The sequence below is a fragment of the Cololabis saira genome, chromosome 23 (assembly GCF_033807715.1).
Source record: "Cololabis saira isolate AMF1-May2022 chromosome 23, fColSai1.1, whole genome shotgun sequence".
Classification (NCBI taxonomy): domain Eukaryota; kingdom Metazoa; phylum Chordata; class Actinopteri; order Beloniformes; family Belonidae; genus Cololabis; species Cololabis saira.
Window position 1 is genome coordinate 18,119,335 of NC_084609.1, and position 22,851 is coordinate 18,142,185.

Consider the following 22,851-nt stretch of genomic DNA (forward strand, 5'->3'; position numbering starts at 1 on the left):
TACCACATCGCAGTGACAGCACTCAGAAGGGAGTCAGTGTACTAAAACAGCGCAGGCCTCCTCGACGCCTGCCCCCTATTCAGCACACAACTCAGACCAAATCCTGCTCATTAGCACGCAAAGGTGAAAGCATCTGTTCCACCGCACAGCTGAAAGGACCCCTCAAGCTGCCTGAACTCCCCACCGCTCCACTGAAGAGCTCCAGGCCAAGGAGGTCCAGGCCAAGGAGCAGGAATCCGTTCAGGCATCCGATTGTTTTACCGCCAATAGTGGAGAGAAAGGAACAATACAACCTTGAACTGTCCAAAACCGTCAACATGCCAAGATGATGATGATTCATTAGATGAATAGAAAAAAAATGCAATAAAATCATCATACTTAGTTATTTTTTTCAGCATGAATCTCTTAAACCACCTCAGTTCTAGTCGAAACTAGTAAATATTCAATCATTTTCAGGATTTTAAGCCTTTAAACGCTAGTATGAAGCCATGACGAGCAGGAACTCTCCCTGATCTCTCCACCTGTACCCATCCATGTGGACAGGCATGAACTCTCCCCCTGTAGGGGATCGGCTGAACCCATTTTTGTTATGGTTGGAGGGGTGGGGGTTATGAAGACAGTTGGTGATGAAATATTCACTGAATGTGACAAAAACTATGCATAAAATTGCATATCCTACCTTTAACTGCACAAGTATGGGAACCCGTTTTGCACAAGATATCAGAAATAAATCTGCAATCACTCATTTCCAGGTTTCATTTAATGGATATCAAAAAGAAAAAGCGATATGTTTGTGGCACAACTGTACTTTGATAAAGTTGGAAGTGTAACACGCTTAAAGAAAATGGTAAAACTTGGAATACATACACAGAAAATTTAAATAAAGCCAACTCAAGGTTTGAGCTGAAACACAGTTTTGGACAAGGTTAACGCACAGTACATGATGAGAATTAAATAATTCACCTTTCAACACACAGTTTTCAATCTTTCAAACAAGTGCAAACATGTCAGATTTAACAAGCAAGACACAAATTAAGACCAAAAGGTGACCTCGTGGTTACAGTAGTAGAAGGCTTGCCTGTATTTCTACTTGCGTGTACTTTGTTTCACTCTTTTAAAGTTCAAGTAAAAAAAAAGAAATCCCTAGAAAAACACGTTCTTGTGGAGGAACACAGCGTTTTGCGTGACTTCCACTCATTTTTGCCCCTCAGGTCCTGAGCATCCTGTATCGTGGCTCTGTAATTACTAATCATGAGACACTCTGGTTGAGGGACACACACAAACACACTGAACACTTACACACACACACTAGATTTCAGCCCAAAGAAGATCTTTGTGTCTGAAGAATGTAAAAGTATTTGAAGTATATACAGTGAGCTTGGGTAAACAGTTAAAACATCAAATATCACAGCATTAATGTCTTGGTTCTTGGTTGTTCATCTGCGGCTGCTGCGTCACCTCGGAGATGGACCATTTCAGGAGTCTGGAAACATCAAACTTTATGTTAAACAGTTTGTTTTGCACCAAAACAGGAATCTATTGTCATGAGCAGAGCTTAGTACCATTTCTTTATTCCCCAAACTACAATAAAAAAAACCTGGCAATAGTGATCCTTATTATTAGGACAGTGCTCCAGAAGTCTGGTGGTTTTATTTATTACCCCTGACCAGAGAACGAGACCCTGGAGATTTGAAATCTCTTTTTCAATAGTGCCCTGCAGTTAAAAGCACAAGAGCTACTAACACATATAATAACTATATAAACATAAAATATGTACATAAGCACCACAAACATTCAGATTTAGTGTTCCAAGCTCCTGTTCTTTGTAGAGAGAAGAGGCTTTTCGTGCTAAATCTGCCAAGTAGACTGGACTTGTTTAGCCGTCACAGATTTTAATATTTAACATGCCGTTTTTTTCTTCCTATTTTTCTGAGAATTGCAAAGACTGACCCTGGTGTAAATTTGTTTGGACATCCACTCTTGGGAAGATTGTTGGCAAATGTCTCGAATGTTTTCAACGTCCCAAAAATCCTCCTCACTGCAGAACGCTGAACTCCAAATTGTTTGTGCACGAGCAGCAAAAGAATGACTCCTCTGAAACCACTGCTTCTGTCTTTCCCTTTTGGCATTATCTGAACACATACCTGAATCCTGCAGCCCAAATATTTCCTTTTATAGAGCTCTGCACACCTGCCGATGATCAGTTAATCAGCGGCACCCAGCTGCGACTCTTAAACTTAACGATGGCAGTAAAGCAAGTATTCACTATTACACACATTTTTATCTGGCTTAGATAAACAATGGCTCGGTTATATGTTGTTGTTCGTCTGAGGGGGCATTCGCCTAAAACTGAGAACTACCACGATTAAGTTAATTTTCTTCTTAAATTGAGATGTCAACAAAACAAAAATAAAAAAAACACATGTGTTAGGTTGTTTTTCTCTGGTCTGAATCATTGTGTTTGTTGTAAATACTGGCAAGTATTTATTACTTTTGCTAAGCAACTCAGTCTGAAAATGAACAAAGTTTGGAGCAGAGAAGAAACAACTGCGTTGTTTTAATTTCACAATTTGCAAAAAGGGATGCGTGAGTAATGGCACGGTCATTTATTGGAACCAATCTATTACATCAGGGGTCGGCAACCCGCGGCTCTAGAGCCGCATGCGGCTCTTTAGCGCCGCTCTAGTGGCTCCTGGAGCTTTTTCAAAAATGTTTGACCTTTTTTTTTCCTTTTTTCTGTTTTTTTTCTTCCTTTTTACTTTCCTTTTTAATCTCGACATTTCGACTTTTTTCTCGAAATTGTACTACAACATTAATCTCGACATTTCAACTTTTTTCTCAAAATTTTGACTATTTCCTCGAAATTTTTACTATTTCCTCGACATTTCGACTTTTTTCTCAACATTTCGACTTTTTTCTCAACATTGACTTTTTTCTCGACATTCAAACTTTTTTATCGACATTTGAACTTTTTTCTCGAGATTTCGACTTTTTTCTCGACATTCGCCAATTGCCTTCATTCCAAGGCTTATACAAGACTTTTCATTTTTTGCGGCTCCAGACATATTGGTTTTTTGTGTTTTTGGTCCAATATGGCTCTTTCAACATTTTTGGTTGCCGACCCCTGTATTACATCATTATGTGAAGCAGAAATTACTGTAACCGAAATTTAAAACAAGACACTTGCAATTTACATCAGTGTGACAATTAAGTTAACCTGTCCTCACTTTTTCACAAGCATCATGACGTTTTTAAAGCTGCTGTGTAAAACCAAACCAGGGGAGTATCATAGACGTGGATCTTACCGATGGCTTCATTTGTGTCATCAGGCAGGGAATCAGGGTTCATGTTGTACTTGTTGCCAAAAACCTGCACCAGTTGGTCAAAGAACTTGCACTCCTGCTTCTCTCCTCTGAGAACAAGTCACAGGATTTCAAAACGTATTAGGAATCAATTCAAGTAAAAATGTAACTGTGTGATTATGAGATCTGAACAAGCGTGCTTACTGTCTGCCTTCTAGGAACTGTCTGAAATTGGCCCTCAGCCGTTTTATCCTGGACTGACACTGTTCAGGAGTGCGGGGATAGCCCTGGCTGGTCATGACCTGAGAGATCTGGATGTAGAGGTGTTTGTTCTTAGTGCCGCCCTTCATGTTCTCCTGGATGTCCTCGCTGCCCCAAATGTCCAGGAGGGCCTCGGTCTCGTCGTCGCTCCAAGCCATCTTGGAGCCGTCGGGTGTAAACTGGGTACCTGCAGAGATGGAATGTTTTAAGAGCCATGTGTGCTAATAGCATCCTTCTTTGCACCGTTCAGAGGAATCCTCCATGCTGCTGGGATTGTACTTGTTGCGTTGCGTTTAGTTTCACCTTTCACTTGACCCCCTTCGGGCTCCGAGTCATCAACTTCATCGGTGATGGCTGAGTCTACGACCGAGCCGTGCAGTTTCAGCTCCTTCCTGAAGATACTGTCCATCTCATTGAAGAATTTAAATTCCTCCCTGGATTTGATCAAAGGGGCGGATGAAACCAGTTAACCCTTGTTTTGCTCTTTAGAGTTGGTAAAAGTGTACTGTAACAAAAAACTATTTTTACCACTGATACAAATATTGTACTTGATCTAGTTAAAAAAAATAAGCCAACTTTTTGCATGAGATTATTATGTAGATCAAGAAAGACTAGTCTTTGTTAAGTTAAGTTCGTGTTAAGTTTACTTTATAAAAAATTAAGTTGACTTTACTTGCAAAAATTTTGTTGACTTTACTTGCAAATGAATTTTGTACATACTAAAAATTAAGTAGTTTATACAAAGACTAGTCTTTCTTGATCTACATAAAAATCTCATGCAAAAAAGTTGCCTTCATTTTTTTTAAAGTAGATCAAGCAAGATATTTTTTACTGTGGTGTTCTACATAAAACAAATAAAGCATGTTTCATCTAAACGTTGGTCAATCTGCCCAATAGTTTAAAATAGTTAAAGGAAAAGTAAATACAACAAGATCATTGCTTGTTGTTTGTGTGTAAATGAAAAGATTGCCTGGGATTACATAAAATACTGCTTGTTAAGGAAAAAATGCACAATGTCTTGTTTTTTGAACAAATGCAGATTAAGTTCAAAACTAGATGTAAAGCAACAAACTTCATTTTTAATTGTTAATATCACAGATTTAGATATGTTATATTTACATGCGCCTAGATTTATTTTTTTCAGTGTGTATTTGTCACATGCAATTAACACAAATCACGTTAAACTGATGCTTTATGGGTAAAATATCAAAACTAGACTTTCAGACTGAAGAAACTGCTCATGTAAAAAAAAAAAAAAAGAAAAGCTGAGGGACAATGATTAGAAATGTCAAAGGCAATTAAAACCTTACACTCCAAGATCTTTACTAATTTCTTTATGAGTAAATGTTTAAATTGAAAACAACACAAATTATATAAATGATGAGTCAGGCGAGAATAAACCAGAGCTGCTGTCATCACTGACTTTTCGTGGACGAAGCCGTATTTGAGGCGTTTGATGCGCGTGTAGCACTGCTCCGTGGTCCGTATGAACCCGTGGTCGCCCATCTTCTCCGAGATGTACTCAAACACGTGGCGGTTCTTCAGGCAGCCCCTCAGGGTGAGCTGGACGTTGTCTTCCCCCCAGATCTCCAGCAGGGTGCGGGTCTCCAGGTCCGACCAGGGCGTTTTCCTGCTCATGTCAGTCAGGGGATGGCTGGTGGAAGGCTGCTCGACTGAAAAACGCAAAACAGGAGTTTAATCATCGGGTCTCACTCTAGGAAATCTTATAAATTCCCAGTCTTGTACAATTTCACTACATAGTCAAACAACAGAGAAGTTTGTTTTCCATAACTCTGCTACTTATTCATGTTCTCTCCAGAATCCATCGCATTAGTTTTTTCAGTGCAAGTGAGGCAAATAAAGTTATGGAAAATACTACTATGTCAGAGATTTTGTAATTTCCCATTGAAATGAATGGACTTCCTGATGTACACCCCGAAGCAACTATCATAAACCCCCGTCACTGACAGCAGCCTGGATGGTCTCCTGCATCTTTGTTTCGCAGAACCCTTCATCAATCTTTCCCAAGAGGCAGCTGAAACATGAACCATCAACTGATCATGGACGGAACAAATGTTCACCGTCTTTCTGTTCCTCCGAGATGAGATGAACTGTTTTTATCTTTGCCTTTGTCAGGTCACATTTCTGGCTTCAACGCACCGAGGTTTCCCCAAATGCCCCAAATTTTTCACAATTGTATATAAGTTCATAATCTTTATTTCTAAATATTCTCTGATGGAGTTGTACTGTACATAAAATAGCGAGCCTCAATAGTGGATGCACCTTTAATGTGAAACGCTGACACACGTGTCTCCAATTTATCTGCTTAATGTAGAATCTTCTAGAATAAAATATTTGTATTTTGTATTAAATTTTTCTGTTTCCTTTGTTTACATTTTTTAATTTTTGTTCTTGAAAACTGGAAATTATTTCCTGTGCAGTTCTGTTTGTTGATCAGATAACAGATTTAAGTTTTTGTAGCTTATAAAAAAAAACAAAAAAACCTCAGCTTTTATGGAAAGGGTTTTTCACATGATACATTTTTATGAACACTGTGATGCATAAACTTACATAAGACCGAATCACTGTCCATGAGAGGCTCTACGGTGGCATCAGCTGCAGTAATGTCCACGTCAGGGATTACTGCCTTATCCCCCAGCACCGGGGCAAGAAGGTTAAAGTATCGGAAAACTGATGGCCGACCTCCATTTCTGGAAAACACAAATCCACAGTCAGTGGGGAAAACAGCAGACTGAAATCCCTCAAATAATAAATGACTGTTCCCCTTTATTTACCTCCGGCTGTTACAGTATCGCCTATACGTCTTCTTGAGCCTTTTGATCCTGGTCTGGCACTGCTCTACTGACTTCAGGTAGCCGACGGCGGCCATCTTCTCTGCTATCACCGCGTACACGTGCCCGTTGCGGACGGAGCACTTCAGGCTGTGCTGCACATCATCAGCAGCCCACACCTCGATGAGAGCAACCGTCTCCTCTTCTGTCCACGGTGTGTTCACAACATCTGCAACTTCTGCAGGCAGACACAGCCAAGGCCAAAGATAGAGGATTATTTTCTGATCTCATAGCTGCAACAACGTGTGAAAACTCGCCGAATGTACCTGGCTCCTGTTCGGGTTGCTCTTCTCGTTCATCGTACTCGTCCATGGAAACTGCCTCCTGTCCCAGTATTTGTTCCAGCTGGTTGTAGAACTTGTAATCTGCTTTCCTTCCTGATCTAGAAAGAAGAAAAAAAAAAGGAGCATGGAGGCGTTGTACGTAATTTATAGTGGACTGAAAAGAGAATCAAAGAAAGAGAGGCTGATCTCACTTCTTCTTGTCGTAGCACAGTCGAAAGTTGGTCCTCAGCGACTTGACCTTCCAGCGGCACTGATCTGGGGATTTCGAGAAGCCGAGGTCCTGCATTCTCTCCGAGATCTCAGCATAAACGTGCCCGTTGTGGAGGAAACCCCTCAGCGCCTTCTGAACGTCTTCTTCGCCCCAGATATCGATGAGCCCGAGGGTTTCCTCGTCTAACCACGAACTGGTTGCTCCCTTCTCTGCGGATACGCCGACCTCTCCATCTTACAGAGACACAACACCTCAGTGTCAACACTCCACTGGTTCAGGTATAAATGGACTTCTTCACAGCACATATCGACTAACTTATGTCTCTAATCTCAGTTGTTTTCAGAAGGATTTACACAGTACATCTCTTTTGTGCAAAGCAACAAAGAAACTCTTAATAACGTTCAGTTTTACCACAAAGATTCTGGCGTGACTATACCGGTAACTTCACTGTGACCATCTTGGCTAACTTTATTGAGATTCTGCAGAGTGCCGATCATACTGGCCCCCATTTTTCACAATATTATGATTTTGTTCAGATAAAGTTTCAAGGATTTGTTTTAAAGTCCCTTTACCACTTACCAACGATAACCCATTACATTTTTCTTGCCTGCTACAAAAACAACCCCCTTGCTTTGATTTAGTATTGTTGAATCTTTGACTTCATGGTGCAGGAAAAGTTCAAAATCACCCAAATTTTGATGGGAACCTACTCTATCGATGCAACGGATGGAACCCACAATTAATTTCAGGGATGGATGATGTCACAACAATTAAAGTCTATGGAGTCAGCGGTGTGAATCCAGCGTAACTGTGCCAATAACTCTTGAATGAGTGAGGACGGTCCGGCAGATCTTGTAATAGCACTTGGTCCTTCTAGAAGTGGACTTCTTTCTGCCTCACATGAGGGGCTGACACCTAAACCTTGTGCTATCGGCTTCCCCCGTGTGAGCAGAGGTGGAATTGCTACATAGAGCACATCTATGCACACAATTGCATTCCTACACGTTAGGATTTTTCATCAGCATGTCCAGGCATAAATACTACACATAAACCAAACGTTAAACCATAAATTGTCAAATTTCCACAGGATACACCAATCAACAGTGTATAATGTTTTAATTGTAACAGTCTTGTGTCTGTGGGATGAGCTGTCGCTGACAAAGAGATCTGTGATCTCAAAGGGACCTTGCTGCTTAAAGAACAACTAAATAAAATAAAATAAATAAAACACTAAGGTGCAGATTTTAAAGGACTTTAGTAAGGGATTTACGGTGCCATATGCAGAAATGCGCTTAAAAAACCACCAAATGAATGTAAGGATACTAAAAAAAACAAAAAAAACAAAACCCCATTGAAACAGTTAAAATACAATCCTGGTGAGTTTGAACCAAGATGTGAACCACTGTAAACATTGCCACATGGCCGGGGGCATATTGCACTCCCATTGTGATGCTACTGGCCTGTTTAAATTATTTAGAATTGGGTTGCAACATAGATAGCCACAAGCGGTGCGACTGAACCTCAGGGCGAATGGACTGCCTCACGGCCGTGACCAGCACCCGCTCCCATCAATAAATAAATACATAAACTTCTGAGATGAAGAGAAGCAGAGTGAAAAAATGAGGGTTATTGGTGGCATTGTTTCCCCCTGATGGAGACAACTCTTAGAAGGACAGGTAGAAAATATTTCACCTTTTTCAGACAGCGATTCTCCATTGGAGTCCTCTGATATTTCAATGGAGTCTGTTATAACGGTGGACGATGTTGACGGCTGCTTCTCCAGAATTTGCTCCAGCAGGTCGTAGAATTTAAAGTCGACTCGATCGACACCAGAGGAGCTACGAGCATTAAAGGCAGTTAGTTTCTCACACAACAGGACAGGTGATACAGAATTTACAGTAAACACGGGGACTTTTTTCTTTTTTTCCTTACCTCATGTTTTCCTTACACTGGCGATAGTTTGCCTTCAGGCGTTTGATCCTGGTGTGGCACTGCTCGGTGGTGCGGGAGTAGCCGTGAGCCCCGAGCTTCTCTGATATCTCTGTGAAGATGTGACCGTTGTGTGGGTAGCGTCTCAGGCAGTGCTGCACCTATGAAATTCAAGGTCATGGGTAAAAATATTTACAATAAGCTTATCATAATGATTTTTTTATGTAAAGTGAAAGGGATGCCTGGTCTTAACGCCATTATTGTTGCCATTTTTAAGGTTTAAAGTGGGAAATACTCACTTTACATAGGTAAAGGTTTGACTAAAGTGGAGATATGTGCCGTTACCTGTGTGTCTCCCCAGATCTCTAGTAGGATGATGGTCTCTTTGTCGGACCACGGCACTTTTTTGCGGTCCTCCTGAGCTCCAACAGCAGACTCCGAGGCACCTGAGAACAATTGTAAAGCATAAACATTAACATACATAATTAATTTCCACACCTCTTCAATTTCTACGTCATCTTTCAGCAAATCTTTCTCAGTTTTCCCCCACAGAAACGCCATCATACATACATCACCACTTCCATTTTAACCAACTGCAGATCTTTATTCCCTTCCACCAATCTCCTCTTTGGTCTCCCCCCCCTTTTCTTAATTTCAGTCGCCAGCATCCTTGCACCAGTGCATCCACTACTATCCCTCCTCTTTATGTGCCCAAATGCAGTTTGAGTTCAATGTAAAAGCTGTGTAAGTTGCTTTTTTTTAACACTTGTATTAAATGTAATTAATAGTTACAAAAAAAAGAAAAAGATTTTGAATCTGGCTACCTTTAGAAAAAAAAAATCTGAAATGGCCAATAAATTGTTGCTTCTCTGTTCATAATAATGAAGAGTTATATTTCTTATACTTGACAAACGAGTTATCACACAATTCCCTTCAGATAAATAACATCACGGCTAAGGTGTAAAGAGTACTGGGATTGAGATTGACTCAAAAGGACATCAAATCGCTGTTAAAAACTCAATTTCTATCACTTTTAACAGCCACATGAAGGCAATAACAATCTATGTAAATATACAAGACCCACTGCAAACCCGAGAGGCCTTGAATCAAAACGAGACATTACATAAACTTGATTAAATGTATTTTCTGTGGACTTCATCGTCTGCAGTTTGTAAAGAACTTTGATTTGAGTTTGTATGTGAATTGTTTAGCGTATCAACGTGTGTTGCCTTAAACAAGATTTCTTCAAATCCACAATCCTGATGGCTTTAAAGTCCTGCACGTCTCACAAGACTGAAAGTTATGAAACCGTACCCATGTCCTGGTTACTGTAGGAAGGGAAGTCACTGTCCTCCGCCTCCCCCGCTACTTCATCCACCACCGGCTGGAAGTTCTTCACCAAAATCCTTCCCAGCTCATTGTAAAACTTGCACCTGACTTGCTCCAGTCCTTTCAGGCTTCAATGTAAGGAGAAGAGAAAAGTGAGCGCATAAATATTTGGGAGAATCCCACATTTTTTCTTTTCCATCCCTCCAAGTGTAAGTACACTTACTTGTTGTGGTAGCACTGCCTGAAGCCGGATTTCAGTCTCTTGAGCCTGGTCTGGCACTGCTCCGGTGTTCGGGAGAAGCCCTGGGCGGCCAGTTTGTTGGATATGATGGAGAAGATGTGTCCGGTTCGGTGCATCCCTCTCAGCTCCTGCTGCATCTTGTCGGCGCCCCAAATGCTGATGAGGGCCATGGTCTCCAGGTCGGTCCACGGCACACTCCTAGTTCCTTAAATAAAAATACAGACCGCACTTTTTTGTGAGGAACATTCATCTGCCGGGAGATCTAATGTGCACCATAATGGCAAACCTGTGTCGTCTAAGGTTTTTAATTGACTATATAATGATTTTTCCATACATGCATTATCATGGTTTATCCTCAGTGTGATCGGGATTCCTGAACTGGATTTGAATTCATTCACAGGGTAGGCATCAGAGAACCATCAAACAGATTATTTATTTCGGCAGGTTTGTTGAAAATGGCGGATATAGTTGAACTTCAAACTTTAAAAATAATGTTTAAAGCAAAAAATAGATCGTTACCAGAACAGTTACAAAATTTGTTCAGATTGGAGGATGAGGACAACAGACTTAAACTTGATTTCAAACATACTTTTGCAAGGCTAAACATAAAATAAATGTGTATTTCTGTTACAGGTGTAGAATTATGGCATGGACAAAGCAAGGAACTGAAAAGTTGCACAAGTTTGTATCAGCTTAAGAAAATGTTTAAAAAAGAAAAAATAAGTGCCTACAAAAAAGAAGAAGGAGATAAGAGAAAAAAATAGATAGAAGAGTGGTATTTTTGTTTGTTTTCTTGTTTATATATGTATAGATAGATTGGTGTTCAGTAAGTCAATGTAATTGTATTAACAGAGAGGGGCAGGTATCATACTTTTTCTTCTTCCTGCTCCTTTTCTTTCATGGTGATAATGTGTACTTCATGGAATTTTGTACAACATTATTAAGAATATATACCATGAATGGAATAAATTAAGTTAAATTAAATGAAAATTTGTGGTTTAACAAAGTTATTGGGTGCATTTTCTTCTGTTTTTTTTTTTTTTTTTACCAATTTCCAGCTGGCCGGTTTGGCTGACGAACTGCAGGTCCTCGTCCCCGTCCTGGGACTCGTCTTCGTCGATGACTTCGTCCACTTTGTAGGTGAACTCGGGAACGGCAGAGGGAGCCTTAGAGGAGAGAATCTTGTCCAGTTTTACGTAGCACTTATTCTCAGACCTCGAGTTCGAGTTCCCTCTGGTGGTAGACGACAAGAAAGACAGAAAACATACATTTTGTTCTTCTCTTCCGTTTTACTTGCATTTGAGAGTTATCATTAAAATGTCAAAAAAACGGTAAGAAGACCGTTTTATGTCTTGCTTACTTATTACTCTGGCGGAAGCTTTTCTTCAGCCGCTTGATCCTAGTCTGGCACTGCTCCACTGTCCTGATGTAGCCCCTCTCTGCCATCTTCTGTGCAATCTGCGTGAATATGTGGCGGTTTTTCAGGCAGCCCTTCAGAGCCCGCTGCACAGAGTCTTTACCCCAGACATCAAGCAGGTAGAGCGTTTCCTCTTCGGACCAGGGAACTTTTGGGTCCATTAAAACTGGAAACGAGCTTTCCTGAGAGTCTGAAATTAGACACAGAGAGTTGGGTAAAGCTGCAAATAGAGACGGCTACGACCAAAATATCAGCTGATATAAACTGCACAAACCTGTATATTCTCCCCATATGGAGATCAGGGGAGATTCACCTGAATTGTCATCGCAGGAATCCCTGCAGAGTTGGAAAGCTAACATTGATAAGATGTCCACCTCCAGACCCTTTCCTTCATAAAAATGTTGGGATGCAGTGACAAATGAAAATGCAATGACCTGAAGCTTATGTCAACATCAGCTCTTAGCGTTTTTATGGTGAACATGATGTGGATGGGGAAGAAAAGAGTCAACGTTACACTCATTTAAAGCCACAGGACACGGACGGGGGTTTGGGTGTGTTAAATGGAGAGACAGAATGACACTTGCTTATCAACCAAAAATAATAAAGCAATTAAAATTCAGATTTGATCAAGTTTGTAAATGAAAAGCAACAGAAATGTTATCCCTGTGATGGGGGATATGAACGTTTGCAGCAAATTTCATGTCAGTCCCCTGCAGGACTAAACTGTGCATGATATGGATGAATAAAACATGAGGACACAAATGAGCCCAAGCCCTCGGAGGAAGATGAAATCATTCTTCTACGTCTTTGGGGTGGGGAACAAATGAACAAAACATTTTCTGCTCATCTTACAAGAACGCCGACGCCTCCATGGGCAGCTTTGCAGGAACGTCCACGCCTCCGCTCAGCTTCCTTTTCCTCCGACTGTGAGCCGCCCTCAAGCTTTGGTTGCTCTCGCTGGCCTCTGAGTCCGACCCCACGTTCTCATTAGACATCGTGAGGTCTATCGTTTCGTCACACGGACCTGTTAAGTTTTGCGCTTTTCGCTCCTGGGAACGGGTTCCGCCTCTTAGCAGCTGCCAACTGGCCAAGTCCTTCATCTCCCTCTGTCTCTGCCTGAGCGTGTCAGAGCTCCTCTTGACATGCCTCTCCAGGCCGCCCGCGCCGGCGGGAGCACCGAGAAGTGCTTTATGGTCTGGGAGGGTAGCGTCTGGGAGAGTAAGGGAGCTGGAGAGGATTTCTAAGCTGGGTTTGGTCCCAGGAGGCAGGGACAGGGAGGACAGGATGCAATCATCCATTGGCAATAACCGGGGATCTACAGTCGAGAGGAAATGACTATTAAAAATATAAAAAGAACAGCTAAACATGTACAAAACCCAAACCTTTGTTTAGAAACAGTGGCAAAGATTTGATTCATAATTTAGGAGATTTGGGACACGTAGGAGCCAAAAAAACCCCAAAAAAGCGTTGACGGCAAATGTCAACAACAGTACCTTTCTCCTCAAAATGGCCGGCACTTCTGTGGTGTTCAAGAACAGCCTTCATGTCGTCTGGCGGGAAATAGGATTGTAAACAGTCGTCCAGGAATGACGAATCACCGCTGAGCAAATCTGCCAACTGAAGAGAGAGATCCAGTCACAATCCTTTACAATTCTAACGATGCTAAATGATCTTCTCCTGCTGAAAATAGGCATTTTAGGTGCCCGTAAATGAAAACGGGACCAAAGAGAAACCAAGTGGAAAGAGAAAGACCCTCATGTCGTCATTTGAACTACTTGAAATTGTCACATCCTGCTTAAACTACTTAACCTACGTCCCATTTCTGATCTACCGTTCACCTGAGAAACAAGTAGCTATTCAACTTCACGCCCACGTACAGTACAGACCAAAAGTTCGGACACAGTTTCTCATTCAAACAAATGGGGAAGTTTGTCCAAACCTTTGGTCTGTACTGTATCTCACAGCAACCTGTGTGAACAGTTCCAGCCCGGTTTCCTCCACGGCACAGAACAAGCAGCTGGCAGATGCTGATCCCTGGACAACCTCTTCTTCCATCACGACCTCCTTTCCCTTGGCAATATTTTTTAGCAAATATATGATCAACTTCCACCGCTACACAGATAACGACCAGCTGTACCTCACCAGCTAATCCACTTTCGACCTCCCACCCTCTTCTCTAACCGATTGCACATCAGAAATCAAGTCTTGGTTTTCGTCAAACTTCCAAAAACTAAAAGGTGACAAAGCGATGATTCTCCTCATTGGTACAAAATCAGCACGATCCAACACTGACGGTTTTTCTCTTGTGGACACCTGTTCTGTTTCCCCTTCCCAGCAGGTTGAGAGTCGGGGTGTGATCCTCAATAGTACTTATTCCTTCAAATCCTGCATTAAAGGTGACCTATTATGGCATCTAATACCTATTTTAAACAGGCCTTGAATGTCTTAAAAACAAGCTTTTGATTGTTTTTGCTAAATAAATTAGAAATTCAGCCTCTGAGGAATGTCTCTAGCATCCCAGTCTCTAACCTGATTATCTATGAGTTATTCTGAGTGGGCGGGGAGGCTATGATAATGAGGCTCTGTGCTGATTGGCTGAGATCGGCGGAGTTGTTTTTGTTGTTGTTCCGGCCAGAGTTAGTTTTGGGCGTGGTTTCACGCATCGCTCCCATCGTTACGTAACGACGGGAGCAGAATCTGATCGGCTCGTAGATCCACATCAAACTGGACGGATCATCCGGGCGGCTGTACAGACACTGCAGAATTAGTTTCTTTCCTCCTTCTCTGAGTTGGCAGGCTGAGGGGAGACCACTTTATATATGTTAAAGCAAGAGAAAACGTGTTTTTCATAATAGGTCCCCTTTAAAAACATCACCCGGTCTGCACACTTCCACCTGTGTAACATTAACCACCCCGTCCCTGTTATCCTTGCTCACAGCGTCGTCGCTTCTTGTCTGGATTACTGCAACTCGATGGTCTTTGACTTCACTCACAAATCCCTCCATAAACTTCCACTGGTTCAGAATTTAGCTGCCAGTGTATTCACCAGAACCCCCTCCCTCCACTCATCCATCACACCACCCCCGTCCTACCAGCTCTGCATCAAATTCAAAATCCTCCTGTTAACATTCAAGGCCATCCATGACCTTGCCCCTCCTTATCGGACCTGCTTCACGTGGCCACCCCCTCCCCTGCCCCCCGGTTCTCCTCCTCCACCCACCTGACTGACCCCAGCGCCCGTCTCTCCACCACGGGGAGCACAGCTCTCAGCTGCTCTGCTCCCCGGCTCTGGGACTTAAAAATATCAAATATCAGAAATATCTATTTCCTTCCACTCTTTTCAGACCGCTTTCTCTCCCTGACTACAGTTGTCTGATTTTATATATTATGGTTTTGTTTATGTTGTGCTATGTAGGGCTGGGGATCGATTCAAATATCAAAAATCGAATCGATTCCGATTCTTAAGATTCAGAATCGATTATCACGCTTTGATTCGATCCGATATTGATTTGGGTTACTGTTAATAAAACTGTTTTTTCAGCTGTTGCATGAATTATATGACTGTCTAGTTATGCAACATATGAATACTAGTATTATATTGAGATTCAACAGCAAGTATTGCAGCTAATGATGCTGTAAGGACCAATCAGCTCCCAGAATGCTGATAGAACTGCTTTCAGAAACATTGTGGGTCAGAATTATCAAACAGATCCAGGGCAGCAAACAGAGGACGAAAGAAATCGCTTTTATTTTTTTCCCCATTTATGAGAATTTGGTTTTTAACATTTATGCAAATGTAACCCCAAGACAGTATATAAAGCAAAGAAATATAGACAATTTATGCAATTATAACTGAAAACTTTAATGTTTTCACACCTTTAAACATATTTAAAGGCAAAAACATGGCACCAGTTATTCTCGTGTCCAACAAAATATTCCTTTTTTGGGCATAAACAAAAAAGTACCAAAAGTTGTAATGTAATGATGGAAAAAAAAAACAAACATTTAAATCGATCTTTAGACATATGAATCGATTTTTAGGAATTAATGAGAATCGATTTAAAATCGGTCTTTTCAACACAGGCCTAGTGCTATGTCACTCAATGTTACGGATTCATTGCTTATTTGTATCATATGTACTGTGTCCTTGATAGAGGTGGCTATAACTAAAATGTATGACCATAAATGAATGTAGCACACATTATCAGCATACCTGGGTGAAGTCTGGAACAGGCAGCAGCTCCTCCAGTCGTGATATGAACTCCCACACCAGCATCTCCAGTGCTTCATCATACTTGGGGCCAAAATAAACAGGGAAGATTTCCTGCGTGCGGCAAAAGGAGCAGGTTAAAAGAGAAGTGTAAAACAAGTTTGTGGTTGTAGATTGTGACTGCAGAGTTTTCACTGCGACTGTCGGCGCTGCTGTGTTACTCAGCACTTTGCTACCTGGTAAAAGGGTGAAATGAAGACCCTGCTGCTACAATCCCTGTGATATCAGCAGCAACACATGCAACACCGGCTCTTCCCCCTCCTTCCCATTTACAGCTCGACCTCTCTTCCAGATAAGAAGCAGACGGAGAACTTAAGCTGAACCCAGGAACATCTTCTATCGTTTATGTTAGGTACTACTAGAATAAACAAACCCGGCAAGGACACCCAGGCAAGGAAGGTTTCCATCACAGGATTCCTCAAAAAGTGACAGACGCACGGTTTCTTGCTAAGTTCGGCAGAGACCTGGAGCTGGTCTCCTCTTCCCAGACGCCACAAAGATGGGCTGATTACAGGTTTAAAAGATGCAAAGCCCAATTTACAGCCAGCTGTCAGAACAAAAGGCATAGGTAACACTAACCAGACTGAAATGTGTTACATTTTCTTCCTGCGAGTGCTTTAGTACGCCGGGGCTCTTCCACAATAAAACTGCCACTCCCGATACTTCAATCTACCTTGTGAACTGATAACAATCAAACAAGAATTTTATTCTTGGAATCACGTTTCTAATGTTAAACTAGTGTACCAGGTAACGTTAATGTCTTCCTTTTCTGATATCGCATTTTTCATCTACTTTTCTTATGTAGTTCATAGTTAAACAAACAAAAAACACATTCATGGATATTTTGTATCCAATCCACATCTCAACCATAAAAAAACCTTTAAGGAAGCACCTTAAGGTATTGAGGTACCGACATCCAGCAGGCAGAGGCCACCGTAGTGCAAGTACGGACATCAAGATGCATTGTGGGACCCATTTACGTCTACATATATAGTTTTGTTATGCAACTGTCTTTGAGTGCTGTTGCAAACCGGACGCAAGGCGCTCTGAGTCTAACACATCAGCTCCACAGCAAAGAAAAAGTGATTGTTTTCCCAATATGTGGCTTTTTATGATGAATTATTATGAATTTATGATGAATTTTCCTGCAATTATAGGTGAAAATATGCTTTGAAAAGCAGGTTTGTTATTCAGAACTTGCTGCAGTCGTTTACTTCAGTAAAAGCAGCCCGGTATGATATTAAATGATGGATGAGTCAGTCGTACGAGATGAGACTTCCACCAAAGACTGTAATGAATCCTATCACATCCCTTTGATGTGAGTGCAAACATATATAGATATTATAACTGCTGCAAGTGGTCAAAATGAAAGCTTCACCTTTCACACGAGTGCTGAAATTGACAACAAAAAACCCAGAGGAGAGGACAGTGATATCTCTTTGACCCAACCGCTATTCAACTTTTGTACGAAGAAGCACCAAAGTGCCCTTTTTACCTGGAAAAAATATTTCCTCTCTGTGGGATCCTCCAGCAGTGAATGGACCAGCTCCACAAAGTTCACTTCAGACTCTTCCACCTGGTTGATAGTTACCTGCCATGAAAAGAGAAAAAAAGATGGTAAGCATTCTGACATGACACCTCACCAACTGGAATCAGATTGATGAAAGCAGAGAGGAGCAGATGTCTGTTTCTTAGCAACGCTTAGCTCACATGGTGATCCTTGACCGTGCTGACAGGAGCTTTTATTCTGTCCAGATGTGGCTGAATGGTCTGCATGTCCACCGGGTGCTCCCCTCGACACAGCTCCAGCACCAACTAATTACACACAAAATGCAGATACATCACATTTGAAAGTCCTCCTACAAAAACAAATAAAGGAGATCCATTTGCAAGAGATAAGATGAGCAAAATCAGCTATCAACTATGTGGTTGCAGACTTCTGTACCAGTTCCAGTCAGCACAGGCCTGGCTGAGCAACTCGCATGTTTTACATAGAAGATTGACAGTTATGAGCAACTTGTGAAATTAGAAGCTAAAGGGAGATGTTAACAAAGGCTCGGTGGAGGAATCAGAAGAACCTAAGTACCTGAATCTAAGTCACTGAGAAGATGGAAGACCTGATGAGTTCTCTTTATGGATCTGATACCATGAAATCAGACACTGGAGCTCATTTGTGTACTACCAAAAACATCTCAAGCTATGACAGAAAAGGAGAGGTTATTCAGAGGCAGGAGAGTCCCATCGCACGTTCTACAACAAGTTGAGACTCCAGCAAAAATATGTGATTATATTGAGCAACTTGAACGACTGACAAACTGTTCAGCTTGTGGCTTTGAAAAAACGCCATAAAGGATGCAGAGTTTATCTTTTGGATCTTTTGGACAGCTTGTGAGTTAAAACTAGCTGCGTTTTGCCACTAAACTAATAACAAAGTCAGTTCTAACCATTTACCTAAGAAAAACAGCAGATACAAGGACCCACGTTGGTCGAGTTGGAAATTAAAGTCATTATTTTTTTCTCTCTCATGCTCTCATTTAAAATCCCTTCACTAAAGCAGTTGCTCTCTCATCACTCGGCCATGAATCTTGTTCTCAACCCATGAGGGTTTAAAAACACGTAACATTTAGTCTTTAATGAGCTACAATACAAGAAAGAAATGAGAACTATGTGAAAGTTTGATGATGTTGAAAGTGATACAAAGCGAATCCACAACTGTCCTGACACTCCCACTAATACGTGGCCTTGAATACTTTAGCTCCCTCTTTTTGATACTTTTTTTCTCTTGTTCACACGTTTATAGCTGAATTTACCCCCAAAAAAGGTTGACAGGGGGAGATGTGGGCATGTTCATAGATCTCTATTCACAGATGGAAACGGTCACTATGAGAGGTTTTAGTGGCAAATATGTAAGGATGTACGGTTCTAAGAAACAGATGAATTCTTAGAGGTTTAATAACTGTTGGAGAGAAAAGTGTGTTGAACCACTGCAGAATTGTTATTAATGCTTGTGATGCTCGTGTGGAACATAATGTCTGAAAACATCAAAAAATCTAAATTAGTACTTGAGCAACTCAGCTGAACGTACACCTAAAAATAACATCATAAATGAGTGTGGGAGTATATAAATGTGCCTGACCCTGGCCCTGAGTCCTAGGATGAGCTGAGCCCTCTGACTGTAGCTCATCAGCTCGGGGACCAGCTCTGTCACCATGGTAACAAACTCCTCCAGCCTCCCATAGTGATCCACAAGTCCCTGCTGCACAACCTGCCACACTGCAGCTGACAGAAGCTGCAGGGGTGGGGCGAGGAGCCGCAGATGACGCTTCGGAAGATCATAACCTGAAGTGTGGGAGAGGAGAAGGAAAATCATGAAGTGGACATAAAAGTGCATCCGCATTTCACGCAGCTATTTCAACTCATCAGCTAGACAGAAATGTCAACACTACCCACACGCTGACAATAAATCAAGTGGGGGCCAATTAAGACAGCAAATCATTACATTTCTAAGTAATCAACTTTAAACAAACACATCGTGAGGCTGGTTTGGTCTTTACCAAAACAGCATTACAGGAGGAGAAACACCAAACCCAGAGACCCAGAGGATCTGTAACCAAGGTCCTGGTGCAACATCCCAAGAGATCCTGAAGGGCAAGAGATATGTGTGCACCACACGGACAAGCATGCAAGAGCAGGAGTATTCTGCTGTGGCAAACTGGTGCAAAATAATTCACTTTCCATTCATTGTTCAGGTGAGCATGTTTCTGATGTGGGAGTTTCTCCACTGTGAGGACAGAATATTTATAGCTAGTACTCTGTATTACCTGGAAACATGATCAGTGTTGTGCAGCTTTTAAGGCTCGAAGGTGACAACACAAGCTAATAAGACGCAGCTACGAGTTTGCATATCATCAATGCAAATGATGGAGTTCCCCACACAGGATGATCTGCTATTTCCTGTCATCGAGATCAGGGGTTTCATAAATCACATCAACCCAAAATACACGAGACAAAGCGGATAATACTTCTCCAATGTTCCAGTGATCAGAAACTGGTGTGACTGGCCCTGACTGGGATTGGCTAACATTGGTACCTCAAATCATCCAAAATCTGTTTTCTTTTTTATGTTAGGTAAAATACATCAAATGAAACTCCTTGAAATGTTTGGTTTCATTTATTTAACCAATTTAGCTGCAAGTAAATTCATCAAGAAATCCCTAATCTTTTTCCACGAGTAAACAAACCGTGAGTCACTGAGGAGGATGTTGTAGAAGTTTCAAACTACAAATACAGGAAAGCAATTTGAGTAATTTGTACAACCTGTTAGGCAACAAACAAAAAAAAACTTGTGGAGAAACAAAAACCAAGGCATTTGGGAGAGAAACAAATATAAAGGCTAAAAATAAACCCAGTAAAGCACACAGCCTGCAGCCTCTGCTCTCTTTCACTGTTGATCAAGTTAACAAACACAGCTGGTCGTAAATCTAAAGAGGAAAAACTGACATCGGCCAAAATCAGTACCAGCAGGCCAGACCTTCATGAAAATCAGTACCAGGAATCTGCAACAATCACTGAAACTGGTGCATCTCTGATGGAAACTAAACCCTGCAGCTCTTGAGGAGAAAATCAAATGTGGAATCAGCAGGTCCAAAACCAAAAACTGGATCTAGCAAGTTAACTATGATAGCTGTATCCTTACGTTTATCCCCACAGAAGAAAACACACATCCTTATCTAATTATTACACTTGAGGTCATAAACTGACCGCTGAAAGGCAACTTTCTGTAAGGAAAACAGTGTAAACATCACAACGTAAAACTATACTCTGACAATTTTACAAACTATCCACTAAAACCAAATTTCAGCAAAAGTTAAAACTTAAAAGGCCTAAACTTAAATTACATTTTTTTAGGACCAGCATCCTCATTCTGATATCATATCAATGAATGTTATCAGTATCGCTCTTATCTGTACTAAAATTGCTTTATGTGTTTGTTTTGGTGGGGTAAATGGCTCAGATTATAATGTATTTAAAACACTCTGGTTCATAAACTGGAGTAATATTCACCAGGAGCTTCTTTTTTTTTTGCATGATTTCAGTGAAATGCATCCACAGATATATCCCCTCTACAAGTGCAGGAATGCCTCTGTTTTTTATTTGCAGTTTTTGTTTTTGAGTTACATACAATTTATCACTTTTGCAAGCAGGCTGACTCCAAAACATCCTCCTGTCCTGACAGCTGAAAAATCTGTCAGCAGCTCAGGATGCATAAGTGGACCAGTAGTGTAAGCGCTGCGTAAAATAATGAGATGACAGCCCTGCTCTTAGGTGCACCGACACCAGCATCCATCACACTCACCACATGAGTTATAGCTGATCTCTAAACCACAGGCCTCACATCTGACAGATGCAGCAGGGACTAATAAACCTGCAAATGTCCCCATCCGCTATGAACCCATATGGCACAAATATTCAGCCAAAAAAAGCTGCCTGGACCAACGGAGTGATGGAGAAACAAACAAAACACAAAAAAACAAAAACAGCAGCCACCACTTTCTATCGTTGACCATCAAGTTGCAGAGGCTCTGCAGGAGTATTAAGGCTGATTTATGGTCCCGCGTTAAATCGACGCAGAACCTACGCCGTAGTACGTTGCGCGTCGCCGCGTACCCTACGCCGTAGCCTTCGCCGTAACCCTACGGCGTAGGCTCTGCGTCGATTTAACGCAGAACCATAATTCAGGCTTGAATGGAGAACAAAAGCGCTGGGTTTCCGTCATCGCTGTTAAAGTCGCAGGATCACCATCTGCAGCACAAAGATCCGGGATCATAAAAACACCCATATTGTTTTTATGAGGATACACGCACCTCGCTCGCTTCCACTTTCAGTTCCGTGTTTAATTTCCATTGAGCGGCTGACAGAGGAAAAATCAAATATGGCCAGATGTCGCCCTCGAGTTGAAGCTACCAGGACGAAAAAGAAAAAAAAAAGAGGAGAAGATATATAGACCTGTGCAAAACCTTATTACCTTAAACTCTCCTATTTTTTAATAATAACTACAAACAAACCACATGCGATCGTCAACGCACAAAATCTGCGTGCGGTGTTGCAGGACGCATGGACGGGCTCGCAGGGTTTCTGCTCGCACTGGAAAAGGGAGACAGAACAAAGGTTTCTGGTCTCATCCGCCTCAGTCCAGATCACGGCAAGCCCTCTTTCCTGGTTGGTTGACGAAGACCGGATCGACCAGGCGCTTCCCCGGCCCGGCCGCCAGGGGGCGCCTGCTGCAGGAAAACCTGCATGCTGGAGAGGAAGAACAAGGACAAATAAAGTCATGATGCTCACAAAAACTGCTAAAGTTACAATTAAGAAACTGGTTACTAATTAGAAATAGAGGACATACCAGTCTTTGATATCTCTCATATTTTTTTTTATATAGATAACTTGAATGAATGAATGAATGAATGAATGAATGAATGAATGAATGAATGAATGAATGAATGAATGAATGAATGAATGAATGAATGAATGAAAGAAAGAATGCATGAATGAATGAATGAATGAATGCATGCATGCATGCATGAATGAATTAATGAATGCATTTTTATTTCGAACATGTATATCAAAAATGAAAGTAAAAAAAAAAAAAAAATAAACATGTACATCTTCATATTCACATGTGTTCGAAAAAAAGGAGTAGGAAGAAGTAAACACTTTTTCCTAGTTCCTACCCCTTTATAACTCTATGAATTTGCATT

General features: G+C 41.4%; 1 protein-coding gene across 3 annotated transcripts; it reads right to left on the reverse strand.

The window, feature by feature from the left end:
* Positions 1 to 742: 742 nt before the first annotated feature.
* zgc:113263 (uncharacterized protein LOC503753 homolog) lies at positions 743 to 22,313 on the reverse strand. 3 transcript variants are annotated; one of them, XM_061714554.1, is made up of 26 exons: positions 22,183 to 22,313; positions 21,961 to 22,056; positions 19,233 to 19,435; positions 17,807 to 17,911; positions 17,592 to 17,687; positions 16,040 to 16,150; positions 13,320 to 13,443; positions 12,679 to 13,141; positions 12,261 to 12,284; positions 12,101 to 12,162; positions 11,770 to 12,016; positions 11,458 to 11,642; positions 10,392 to 10,614; positions 10,154 to 10,296; positions 9,185 to 9,285; positions 8,843 to 9,000; positions 8,603 to 8,748; positions 6,891 to 7,143; positions 6,682 to 6,797; positions 6,359 to 6,593; positions 6,135 to 6,274; positions 4,987 to 5,236; positions 3,867 to 3,997; positions 3,507 to 3,750; positions 3,306 to 3,412; positions 743 to 1,483 (listed from the first exon to the last, which is right to left on the reverse strand). In XM_061714554.1, exons 2-26 carry the CDS (start codon positions 21,998 to 22,000, stop codon positions 1,476 to 1,478), a joined length of 3,915 nt encoding a protein of 1,304 aa, XP_061570538.1. In that variant the 5' UTR covers positions 22,001 to 22,056; positions 22,183 to 22,313; the 3' UTR covers positions 743 to 1,475. The 3 variants fall into 3 exon arrangements, with proteins under 3 accessions (XP_061570538.1, XP_061570539.1, XP_061570540.1); XM_061714555.1 differs by lacking the exon at positions 12,261 to 12,284 and having other exon boundaries at positions 21,961 to 22,306; XM_061714556.1 differs by lacking the exons at positions 19,233 to 19,435; positions 21,961 to 22,056; positions 22,183 to 22,313 and adding an exon at positions 18,183 to 18,203.
* Positions 22,314 to 22,851: the final 538 nt, after the last annotated feature.